The sequence below is a fragment of the Rhipicephalus microplus genome, chromosome 6 (assembly GCF_043290135.1).
Source record: "Rhipicephalus microplus isolate Deutch F79 chromosome 6, USDA_Rmic, whole genome shotgun sequence".
NCBI lineage: Eukaryota > Metazoa > Arthropoda > Arachnida > Ixodida > Ixodidae > Rhipicephalus > Rhipicephalus microplus.
The window spans coordinates 199,156,589-199,169,925 of NC_134705.1; the positions used below are offsets into that span (position 1 = coordinate 199,156,589).

The window sequence follows — 13,337 nt, forward strand, 5'->3', positions numbered from 1 at the left end:
ATACAAATAATGTGTAGGGAATTACGCTGGGAATCCTGTCAGCGAATGCAGGAAAAATTCCCAAAATAGGGAATTTTCATTTCTCGAAATTGGAATTCTTCGACTTAGTGTACGGAGCATCACTGGTCACGGTGTGTAGTCACGGTTCGTCACAAAGTTAACTTGACGAGATGACGTCATCCTATCATGGCACCATGATGACGCGAAGTAGACAAAATTTGCGACACAGTCATGACATGATCATGACGCGGCGAAGAGGGTCTTGGCTTATCGGTGTCTAATGTCGTATAGCGGTGTGTCATGTAAACTGACGGCTTATCACGAAAACGGGTGTGCGCATCCGAAATTGGGTGTATCCCCAACTCGCTATACCTGTCCACTAAAAATGGGGAAGTCAGCCCAAGAAATGGCCAACGACGTAAGCGAAGCTTAAACGCCCTTCCCTAAAGTGGCGTAGCCAGGGAAGGGGGGCACTCCAAGCCCGTGTACACCCCCCCCCCCGAATTTCGTTTCGCCGTCACATACATAAATGGGGAAGTCAGCCCAAGAAATGGCCAACGACGTTAGCGAAGCTTAAACGCCCTTCCCTAAAGTGGCTATAGCCAGGGAAGGGGGGCACTCCAAGCCCGTGTACCCCCCCCCCCGAATTTCGTTTCGCCGTCACATACATAAATGGGGAAGTCAGCCCAAGAAATGGCCAACGACGTTAGCGAAGCTTAAACGCCCTTCCCTAAAGTGGCGTAGCCAGGGAAGGGGGGCACTCCAAGCCCGTGTACACCCCCCCCCCCGAATTTCGTTTCGCCGTCACATACATAAATGGGGAAGTCAGCCCAAGAAATGGCCAACGACGTTAGCGAAGCTTAAACGCCCTTCCCTAAAGTGGCTATAGCCAGGGAAGGGGGGCACTCCAAGCCCGTGTACCCCCCCCCCGAATTTCGTTTCGCCGTCACATACATAAATGGGGAAGTCAGCCCAAGAAATGGCCAACGACGTTAGCGAAGCTTAAACGCCCTTCCCTAAAGTGGCTATAGCCAGGGAAGGGGGGCACTCCAAGCCCGTGTACCCTCCCCCCCCGAAATTCGTTTCGCCGTCACATACATAAATGGGGAAGTCAGCCCAAGAAATGGCCAACGACGTTAGCGAAGCTTAAACGCCCTTCCCTAAAGTGGCTATAGCCAGGGAAGGGGGGCACTCCAAGCCCGTGTACCCCCCCCCCCGAATTTCGTTTCGCCGTCACATACATAAATGGGGAAGTCAGCCCAAGAAATGGCCAACGACGTTAGCGAAGCTTAAACGCCCTTCCCTAAAGTGGCTATAGCCAGGGAAGGGGGGCACTCCAAGCCCGTGTACCCCCCCCCCCCCCCGAATTTCGTTTCGCCGTCACAAACATAACAGGAAATGATTGTTTTTTCTGCCCGGCCTCCACTTTGGATAAAAAAGATGCGCCCCCCCCCCCCCACACTTAGCCACTCCCACCCAGAAAAAATTTCTGCACACAACCCTGCTTTCACACACGCTTCTAGGAAACTGAAATAGGGCCTGGGGGGAGGAAGAAGAAGAAAAAAACACTGAATTCTTCTTCACCCATCCCCATTTTTCACGTTAGTGGAGTTAATATACTGTTCCCTGCATGCTTTGCGCCTCCCCAGTTTTTTTTTCTTTAATTTACTGTACTTATACCCGCAGATTAGCATTGGGAGGTGAGACCTCAACAATTATATATAGTTATATATGCCCCCCCCCCCCCCATATCTTATCCCAGCGGAACAATATAGGGTATGAGAGTGCGAATGAACGAGATTTTTAGGTTGTATATGCGCACGTTGCACTTAGTCTTAGTCCAGTGAGAATCCACTTCGGCTGCAGTCGTCGTCTTGATGTACGGTGACGAATCGCTTCATGGAAGAGTGAGTCGGCCGTGTGCAGAGTCCCGCATGGTGTATATATAGAGGGACATACACACACACACAAATACACGCTCGAGCGCCCCTGAGATGCCGCTGCAAGCAGCGGTCTGAGTTGCACGCCCGCGATCGCGTTATCAGGCGCGAAGGCGTCGAGAGATAAGCGCGATCTCTTCGCCTTGACAGGCTGTGTGACTGATGAGGGGTCGCCATTTCGATGCACGCGTGGACCGGCGCCCAACAGCTGAGACCTCGTCAAGGGGATGCTCGCACGGGGCGCTCGTTAAAAGGCCGACTCGAAGACGGCAACAGAAGGAAATATCGGAGCATAGGAACTTTTACGCCCTTGAGGGTGTAAAAGCTTGTATAAAGTGCGTGCTACGATATTTCCGACATTACAACGACGTTTACTCTTTTTGCACCCTGAAAAACGTAACTCATTTTTTTGCGCTATTTTACACCCTCAACGGTGTAAAAGGGCGTAAAAGTATAGAGTGTTGATTGATTGATATGTGGGGTTTAACGTCCCAAAACCACCATATGATTATGAGAGACGCCGTAGTGGAGGGTTCCGGAAATTTAGACCACCTGGGGTTCTTTAACGTGCACCCAAATCTGAGCACACGGGACAACATTCCCGCCTCCATCGGAAATGCAGCCGCCGCAGCCGGGATTCGAACCGGCGCCCTGCGAGTCAGCAGCCGAGTACCTTATCCACTAGACCACCGCGGCGGGGCAAGTATAGAGTGTGTCCCATGATTAAAACGGTAGCAGTAGGAGTGTTTTCTAGCCCCGCCGCGGTGGTATAGTGGCTGAGTATACCCGGCTGCTGTCCCGCAGGTCGGGGGATCGAATCCCGGCTGCGGCTGCTGCATTTCCGATGGAGGCGGAAATGCTGGATTTGGGTGCACGTTAAAGAACCCCATGTGGACTAAGTTTCCGGAGCCCTCCTCTACGGCGTCTCTCATAATCAGATCGTGGTTTTGGGACGTTAAACCCCATAAATCAATCAATTAAGAGTGTTTTCTATGAGGCAACGAGACACCCTTATAGGAGTGTTCGAATGTCCCACAGACAACACACACCCTAAAGAAAAAGATCGAGTAACAAGGGCGTCTTTTTGTCCCGCACCAAAAATCGTCATCTATAACTCGTGTTCCTTTCCTTGCAATATTGCCGCTCCCCGGCAATTACAGGTCACGAACGACATGTGCGAAATCAGCGTGACGTAGCATTCTCGATAGAAAAGTTGCCAGCGCCGAGTTTTCAAGAAGCGTGAGCAAGCCGGATAATAATTATTACTCTTGAACAAAAATTCAACCGTTTTATTCCATCCTTTTTTTTATAGCGACAACTTTTTTATCTCCGTGTGAACATCGTCACAGTGGTAACACCCATATTTTAAAGGCTATAGAAAATTTCCTTGGCCCTAAGCATCGAGCTTAAGAACACGTGTGATCATAATAACAATCATAGTTGTTGGGTTTTGTTTCAAAACCACAATATAATTGTGACGGGCGCCGAAGTGAGGGGCTCTGGAAATTCTGACCACCTATGGTTCCTTTAACGTGCAAGTAAATCTAAATACAGGGGCCTCAAGTGTTTCAGCCTCCCTCAAAATGCAGCCGCCATGGCTTGGAGTCGACCCCGCGTCCTGCGGCTCCGCAGTCGTGCGTGCATGTGCCCCATGACCACTAGAGCACACCGGCGGGGTTCCCTTGAATACACCATAGCGTCCGTTCATTAACACCGAGGTTAAGAACATGTTCGATGAGAAACGGCATCGTTGAAAAGCTTTACACCTACTTTGACCATATGATGTGCATGGAAACATCTGTATAGGAGAATCATTCTGCAAAGGCTGATAGCATTCATCTATTGCACTTTTAGCGTTGTCTGCTGACCATATCATATTTTTTTAATTGTACTGAAGAGTGGCGAATAAGAAACTCGTCTTTGTCTTTACCTATACGAATTAATTTTGCACACAAAACTTAGGCGTGGTAGCTGAACACTGGTCTCACGCATATGACTATGCAAAAAGAAAAAAGGGCGTCCACGTAATTATTGGTGGTAACAATGAAACATGTTTTATTAACATTTATTAACAATTTAACTCATGGATATAATAGGTGTCGGTAATTCTGAGGACGCTCTCATTATCCTCGTCATGAGCTCGTATGTCGCGAAGAAGGCCTCTTCGATTAATTTCGTGATTGTATCACTCGAGCTTATCCAACTTCATGTCTGGAAACTTTTCAAAGTCATAACTCCACCTAACTCTCTGCTGCTGTCCTCGGTCGCGTTCCTCATTCCGTTGGGTCCATTCAGTTGACCACTGCTGCTAAGACAATGAGACACATATGTGAGAACATCATTATCAACGGCGCAACCAAAACACACGAAACGCAGGCGATGAAGAAGACACGAAGACAAGCGCCAGACTCTCAACCAATCGTGCCAGCATTTTTGGCTACGAAAGAGAAATTAATGCAGTATGAAGAATGAAGGGTTCCCCCCAACGGATTATGTGAATACATTGTGTTTCTAGCAGGTGTGCGATTAATATGAAAGCAAGCGATTAACTCTTACGTTCTCTTCGGGAGACATGATTAAACGATGTATCATCATCATCAGCCTGACTACGTCCACTGCAGGACAAAGGCCTCTCCCATGTTCCGCCAGTTAACCCGGTCCTGTGCTTGCTGCTGCCAATTTATACCCGCAAACTTCTTAATCTCATCTGCCCACCTAAACGATGTATAGCGCGCCGAAATACAAGGAAAGAGTCACTCAGGCGGAGATATTGCCGACCAAGTCTAACAGGCGAGCCCCGCCTGTGGCAACATCACCACCACCATCTCGAACAATCTTCATTAACTTCTACGCACATACTTCTGTACACACACGTAGTGTTTGAAGGATGCAAAAGAAGATTCAGCGTCGCATGGATAGATTAGCGTCGGAACGATGGACAACGTTTTGCCAGTCACTAGACCCTCGCAAGCCACTCTCACACATTTTGAAAACGGTGAAAGGTCTGCGTCACGTACCCTACGGAACAGCGTTTTCCATTCAAAGCACTCGCGCTCTTTCAAGGGCAGCAAGACATCGATGTCACAGAAAATTCCTGTGCGCAGACCACCAACCAAGCCACTCGTCCAGATTATCCAGTGAGAGGTGACGTCCCCCGTTCCCGTGACCACATGGACCTCCCTTTTACAATGGAGGAGCTCGAGGCGGCACTATAGCTCTCTGAAGGCGTTCAACTTCTCCGGGTCCAGGTGGTATTCTGTACCGAGCCTCGTGAAACCTTGGGGAAGGTGCAAGGAGAGAACTGTTGAGCCTTTACAGCATCTCGTGGCAGGATGACAACGTTCCTGACGACTGGAAAGTAATCCGCTTGTTACCCATCTTGAAGCAGGGCAAATCCCCACTCGAACTCGCCTCATACCACCCAATAGCACTGGCCAGCTGCGTAGGGAAGATAATGGAACGGATGATACTAGGCCGCCTGGAGTGGTATCTTGAATACTACAAGATTTATCCGAACTCCACGGCTGGTTTCCGACACGACCACTCTTCCATTGACAATGTCGTTGATCTAATTTTGTATACGTTCAGCACGAAAAATACCGCAAGCGACTATCTAAAGCTTTGTTTCTAGATGTGAAAGGCGCGTATGATAATGTACTACATGAGGCTATTTTGGGTGCTCTTGCGGTGTTTAGCCTTGGTGGTCGAGTCTCTCGAGTTACCTGGCTGCAAGATCATTCTTTGTGCTAACAGAAGATGACCCAACTACGCGACGCTATACTTTTAGGGGTATTCCTCCAGGCGGAGTTCTTAGCCCGACGCTATTGTACACACTAGTGAGAACTAGTGAGAAGACTCACTAGTAAATATACGGCTGGTATTGTGAGCCATATGTCAACAAAGAGCGTTAAGGGAGGCGGAGAGGATTTACTGGATGGCAGCTATGGAGAAAAAACCGGCTTTGAGTAACTACCGAAAGGGCAAAAATGAAATAAGGAGGGAGGCATTTTACGATAATTCAAGGGGAAGCGCTTTACTGTTTGAAGCGAGATCGGGTTGCCTTAGAACGCGTAGTTATAAAGCAAGATTCAGTAAAGAAGAAGAACAATGCACATGCTGCGGGAAAGATAAGGAAACGGCGGAACATGTTCTGATTGAATGTGGAGATATCCACCCAGGTGTACGTTTGGGCACGAACCTACAGGAAGCCTTGGGTTTTAGGGACAACAATGGAAAGCTGAACACACCCGCGATTGAAATAAGTAAGAGACGGTTAGAGTATTGGTGGCAGAAAATTAGAGAGAAAGGACAAAAATAAATATTGGAAAAATAAAATATGGACAGTGTGCCGTAAATGGCAGAGAACTTAAGCTGAAAATTTACCTTTTTTTCCATTAAGATAGAATTTATCGAAGGAGAGGCATTAGGCCAACATAAAAAAAAGGGGAAAAAAGATTTTTTTTTTTTGTCGAGCCTGGTGGCATACTTGTCACCACCCCGTTATAAAGGGGACGCTCATAGCATCCATCCATCCATCCATCTATTCAATCTTGCACTAACTGGCCTCGCTGAATACTTGACAAGAACCATTGAGATTTCAATATACGCAGACGACATCTGTGTATGGACTTCAGCAGTCACACGTCCTCAGATACGTTCCCGGCTTCAAAGAGCAGCAACTATGATTGCCAACTACTTGTTAAAACAAGGTCTCAGCATATCACCCGAAAAATGCGCGCTGGTGGCCTTCACTCGCAAAGCAACGACCCCTTATGTCATCTCAATCTGCGGGCGACCGATTTCTTTCGCCAAAACCCACTGGTTTTCGGGCATCATTATTGATAGGGACGTCTGTTGGAGTCCGCATGTAACCTATCTGAAGAAGCGCCTGACCGCTATTTCCGAACTGTTCAAGTTCCTGGCAGGAAAGACGCGGGAGATGTCAGTAGACGCAATGATGGAACTTTACAGAGCCATGTTTCTTGGTTTCCTGAGATATAGCTTGCCCGTGCTGAGCAATACCTGCAAGACCAATGTCCGTTTACAGGCGCAGTACAAGCCCAACCAGTGAGAGTGTGCCTTGGTCTGCTCAAATGTACGTCAACAGAGGCAACAATTACAATTGCTGGTCACTGTCCAATACAAACTCACATTGCTGTAGAAGTCCTGAGAACGCACATCACACACTTTGCACGTGCTCCCTGCCATCACCTTGCACTGTTGTCTTCAAGCATCGTTCGCTAAAGTGATTGCGAAGTACAACGAGAAACTTCCCTCGGGCTTCACTCCTGCATCTAAACCATCGATACACCCTTGGTGTCTTATTCGACCTACAGTGCATCTTAGTGTACCAGGAATCCGAAGGAAATCTGAGCTTTCATCGCCCGTGCTGAAACAACTGTCTCTTCTTCTTTTGCAAGAGAAATATTCAGACAGTGTACATATATATACCGATGGCTCCACGAATCGCCAGTGTTCGTCAGGTGCAGTAGTTGTCCCAGCTAGAGGTGTTACCATCAGCTTCAGAGCACACCTCTCCACGGCATCTACAGCAGCGGAACTAGCTGCTTTGCGCGCTGCACTTTGTGTGGTCAATCGAGAACCACCGCAACAATGGTCTATTTTCAGCGCGTCAAGGGCTGCCCTACAATCTGTGCTCTCAGCACTGCGTCGCGGGCCCTACAAACAACTTGTTTTCGAAATTCGATGCCTTCTTCACACTTCACACTGAAAGGGCATCATGTGACGTTTCAGTGGCTGCCAAGTCACGGCGGTGTCTTATGGAACGAACATGCCTATACTGCCGCGCGGGCAGCTCTTGAAGGAACACGAGAAGAAGCCGTACCACTTTGGCGTTCCGATGCTGCCAGTAATCTTCGACGACTTGTACGCGAAATCACGTTTTCACTAGGGTGCCCACCAAGGGACGAGACGAGTCGTCAATACCATCTGTCCTCTTTGATGGCTTTCCGCGTGCCCACTGGGCTCGACCGAGGAGAAGCCACTCTTCTTCATTGCTTATGGCAGGGGTGGCATTTACAAAATCTTATTCATTCGTCATAAGAATAGCTGACAACGCTCTCTGCGATGCCTGTTGTTGCGAAGAGACGCTACATCACATCCTGTGCGGACATACAAAGACAGTCACTGGCGTCCGTTCTTGCGCGCATCGACAACAGCCAAATGTCTGTGGACACTATTCTTTCAAGTGCCCGAGAGAGAACATTGCAGCAGAAGGCGACAAAAGCATGCACTGTTGAAATTCCTACGCGACACGGACTTGAACAAGCGGCTGTAACAGCAATGTCACACACCACAAAAGACAAGACTGGACTATGACTGAATGTGCGCGCGTGTGCTGCCAAATGTGCTGTGTTTATCTCTCTTCCCTCTCTCCTCTATATCTTTCATCTCTCCCACCCACCCCATGCGCAGGGTAGCAAACCGGCTGCCTGTAGGCTGGTTAACCTCCCTGCCGTTTCTTTCCTCCTATTTTCCTTATTTTCCGTAGTGTTTGACATTCACTGTTTTCTGTGAGATACCGGCTTATGTGGTGTATGGCGAGACAGACTGCATGGAAAGAATGGTTCAGGTGAAGCAATTGCCGGCCAGGCCTGCCAGGCTAACCTGACTGTAGCTAGATGCATCACCACCACAACCAGCACCACGACCACCACCACTAACATATTTTTAGTTAGCAATAAAGCTTATTAGAATGCATGCAATCCTTTAGTTCTTCGAAGAACGGCCCACTGCATTAGTCCATAAAGCAACCAGAACTTCTAACGCTCCATAACGTCCTGAAAACTTGAGAATGTATTGTGATTTTTGCGATTAATTGAACGCTATTCGCATTGTGCGACGACATGGTTGTTCTATCGCTGTTTTAAAAACGCGTTATAAGTCGTATAACGCGATTGCTTTCCCGACATCAAGCCTGCCTAAGGCAAGTTTGCCAACAGCTAGGTCCCAAGCACCGGCGTGGCTCAGTGGTATATAATGCTGGGCTGGCACCCATATAGCGGACTGTGTCATTGGTACTAGGTTTTTTTCTTTTTCTAATTTTCTGCGTTGTGGTTACGGACACAGGCGGCGGCGGCGGCGGCTCACAACTATAGGGCAGCGCGTGACCCGAGTTTTGATCTCGTAACAGCTTTCGCTGTAAAACAATTCGCATTATCTATATATAGATAAAACCCAGGAACAACCTATATAAAAGCAACCAGATTATAGCCTTCATGATCGTTCAGCTTCGCTCTTTCAAACTTTAATGGTGCTCGCGGTTTACTGCAACAGTCGGCAAGTTTCATCCTCCACTTTCATTTTTCTTGGTTTTCGTAATTAATATATACCTACCTGATGATCATCTTCACTATAATATGCCTTTTGAAACGGTCACGGTATATTAATGGTCACGGTGGTATTTCGTTTGTTGCATTCCTTACAAAGTGGGTGGACTCACGGTGCCTAATGAAGTCAACGTATAAGTAAATAAACAAACAAACATAAATCTCCTCAAGGCTTGAATTTAACTCCAGTCCCCCAGGAAGGAAACGAGGTGCCCTGACCATGAATGGATGGATAGATGCATCAGGCAGCCTCCTTTTTAGCCGGGCGGTGCATGGCACCCGCACGGTGTGCAGTATATACTTAGTGGAAGGTTAAACTTCACTCCTGCCTTGATTTTAGCTGCAGATAACCTCCCTTGGGTTATTCCTATACCCACTTAAAGGCTACTCTTGCCTCCACTATTCGTGGATACGAATGCTTGGAAAACTTTGCTCAAGTTCAAAAATTCAGCCCCGTTGCACGGCTATATATTCCACAAACTCATGTCATAAAGCCGTATATAAAATCCTCAAGAATGTCTGGCGTGCGAATATAAGCGCTCTGAGGATTGCTTGGCACAATCGTATCTTAGCTGGGATTGTCACGCGAGAAGACATGTATCAAGTTGAACAAAGCGAATTCATTTAATGATCATCATACGACGTTTGATCATTCAGGGGCCACCAAAGCGAGACAAAATGCTGGAACTGCGGACTTGGCCGCGATGCTTATTCAAGACATAATTTGAGAAGCTTTATCTATATCGCACTTTCCGTACTACTTTAACAAACGGAGACATTTGTGTTTGGAAAAAGTTCTTAGCGATTTAGAGTACCCGTTACTAGAGCAAAAAGCCGTCCCGGGGGACTCACACTTGATTGGATCCAAGCACTCTGAAGTTTTGAATGTGTGTTCAGAAGAAGTGGGTAACAAATTAGAGCACAAAGTACTCACCTATGGGAGAGCTTGAAGCCGTCCCGCGGATTCAGTTTTTCCAAAGTGTTTAGAAAAAATGTTTAACGATTTCGAGTACTTCGTACTCAACTATATGGGAGAGCACTGAGCCGTCCCGTAGACAACAGCCTCCTTAGACGAACAGAGTAGCCTTTCCGAAGTTTTGAATAAGAATGCTCTGACGCACCAATGTGAGCGTCAAAAGAATGTTTTGGCGACAATATATGTAAGTGCGGCCCTGAAAGGTGCGCCGCTCACATGCGCATTAGTATGCGCTGTTTACCAATTATAGGCGTTATTTCTATCGCGGGCTTGCCAGAGATAGATTGTTTCTAATTGGGAAATGTTATCTTTTATTGAAGTTAATTGTTATTTAGTGTTCCCACATTTGATTGTTTTATTGGTATTAACGCAAACCTATCGTTGTTGCTCAGCTGAACACGCGAATAAAGTTTCGACTCCCGGCACGGAGGAAGGAAACAGGAGGTAGCAACAGGAGGCAGCAACAGCGAGAAAGAAAGAAAGAAAGAAAGAAAGAAAGAAAGAAAGAGAGAGAGAAGAAAGAAAGAAAGAAAGAAAGAAAGAAAGAAAGAAAGAAAGAAAGAAAGAAAGAAAGAAAGAAAGAAAGAAAGAAAGAAAGTAAGTTGACCAGCCATGCACACGCCAAACTTCGCTAAACCCCTGGAACTGATGACCGGGAAGGTCGCAGGATCGAACCCAGCCGCTTGAGCCGAATTTCGATTGAGGTGCGACATACTAGATATCCGTGTGCTTAGATTGATGTACTCGCCTCGCCGCGGTGGTCTATAGTGGCTAAGGTACTCGGCTGCTGACCAGTAGGTCGCGGGTTCGAATCCCGGCTGCAGCAGCTGCATTTCCGATGGAGGCGGAAATGTCGTATAGGCCCGTGTGCTCATATTTGGGTGCACGTTAAAGAACCCCAGGTGGTCCAAATTTCCGGAGCCATCCACTACGGCGTCTCTCATAATCATATGGTGGTTTTGGGACGTTAAACCCCACAAATCAATCAAATCAGATTGATGTACTCGTTAAATAATGCAGTGTGGTAAATATTTGATTAATATGTAGGGTTTAACGTCCAAAAACCACCATATCATTTTGAGGGACGCCGTAGTGGAGGGCTGCGGAAATTTCGACCACCTGGGGTCCTTTAACGTGCACCCAAATCTGAGCACACGGGCTTATACAACATTTCCACCTCCATCGGAAATGCAGCCGCCGAAGAAGGGATTAGATCCCGCGACCTGCGGGTTAGCAGCCGAGTATACCTTAGCCACTAGACCACCGCGGCGGGGCGTGGTAAAGATTTCCGAAGCCCTCCACAGCGGCATCTCTCATAATGATATCGGTGCTTTGGGGACGTAGAACTCCAACAATTATTATAATCGGTTGCGCGCATATCCCCGATCGGGTTAGGAATTCTCTTGTGAAAGAACAACGCGAGCTCATGCTGTGTAGTCTCGAGATGACCATTTATCCATCTCTTTCTTAATCTTCTTCTTTTCTCTCTATCTCTATCACTTCAATCATTCCTCCCCCCCCCCCCCCCCAAGTGTTGGCGATAGTTATAGCGCGAGAGCAGAACGACGACAAAGAGACAAGACAAAGAGACAAGTTCTGTTCTCGCGCTATAACTGTCGTCATGTCATACCGACTAGCCCAAACTGCCACACTTCCAAGTGTTGGGTCTATAGCCAACCGAGCCAAAGCCTGGTTAACCTCCCTGCCTTTCCTCTCCATTTAGCGCACACTCTCTCTTGATTTTATTATTATTATTATTATTATTATTATTATTATTATTATTATTATTATTATTATTATTATTATTATTATTATTATTATTATTATTATTATTATTATTATTATTACTACTACTACTACTACTACTACTACTACTACTACTACTACTACTACTACTACTACTACTACTACTACTACTACTACTACTACTACAAGCAATCTGCTGTCACCTCGTTCCTTTCTTGTGTGCGTTGCTCGAGCGAATAGAGAGTCGGCGAAGGCCAAGTCACCATAAACGTCTTCGGCGCAGCAGCTCCGGAGACGTGGTCGGCAGCCGCCGAGGCGAGGCTGGCCGCTGTCCACCCTGCCCACGCGCACCACCACCACGTCCCGCAACCGGCGGCGCAGCAAGCGCCACCACCGCAGCCGCAGCAGCAGTACGGTGAGGTAGGTCATCGGCTCAACAACAGTTTCCTCAAACTTGGTCCATCAAGGTATACGTGTGACTGAGTATATATAGGCGCAGTCAAAATCCTTCACCTCACAGCGTTTGACGGGGAAATTATTTGTGGTGTCTGTTTTAACGTCGCTAAAAGCAATGCATACAGTACAGTGAACATTTTGTTCACTCTTCTGGATATTAGGTCAGTAATTAGGACAGGCGCTTATAATTTGATAACAACAATGACATTGATATTACCTGGCGCCGCCCCACAGCGACGATCATGAGACAATGACTTTAGTGCATGATAGTTGAAGCATGCACCCCATGAATCGATACAACAGAGCCGCACATCACAACAACAACAACAACAACAACAACAACAACAACAACAACAACAACAACAACAAAACGATGTACGTGAGCGTGATGCGATTGATTGTTGACCGAGACCTGCTTTACTTCACTCGAGACAGCACATTCATCTTGCCTGCTAAGAGAAAAGAAGCCGGTGCCACCATAATGGCACCAACCTCTCCTATTTCATCATTTTAATAAAAAAAAACAGCACATTCATATTGCAAAACGTCTGCGTTATAGCTATACTCTCCTATAAACAATGAAACGTCTCTCTGAAGACGAGCACAGAATGTGGAACTTGACCAGCAAGCACCAGGACGGGCGTGCACTAGTCATATTGGTGGCGTTCATTGCGCGTATACTATAGTCTCAAAAGAAAAGGTGCCTTTGGTGTGACTGTGTGTCCCACAGGAATAATCGTAATCTATGGCACGTGCCTTTTTTTTTACGTTATTGCCGTGCACGCCTTCTAGGTCACGAAGGATGGGGGCGCCATCAGTACGTGTATTGGGAGTGACCGTACGGTAAGCAAGAAAAAACAGAGTACCGTT

At 47.2% G+C, this 13,337-nt stretch overlaps 1 protein-coding gene across 2 annotated transcripts in view; it reads left to right on the plus strand.

The window, feature by feature from the left end:
- The window catches only part of LOC142765800 (paired box protein Pax-1-like), a 33,775-nt gene that overhangs the window by 5,637 nt on the left and 14,801 nt on the right, over positions 1–13,337 (plus strand). The window contains exon 2 of one of the 2 annotated variants that reach the window (XM_075867539.1): positions 12,298–12,431. In XM_075867539.1, coding sequence (XP_075723654.1) covers positions 12,298–12,431 — 134 coding nt within the window. Of the gene's footprint in view, positions 1–12,294; positions 12,432–13,337 lie in introns of both variants that reach the window. The other variant, XM_075867538.1, reaches the window with a different exon arrangement.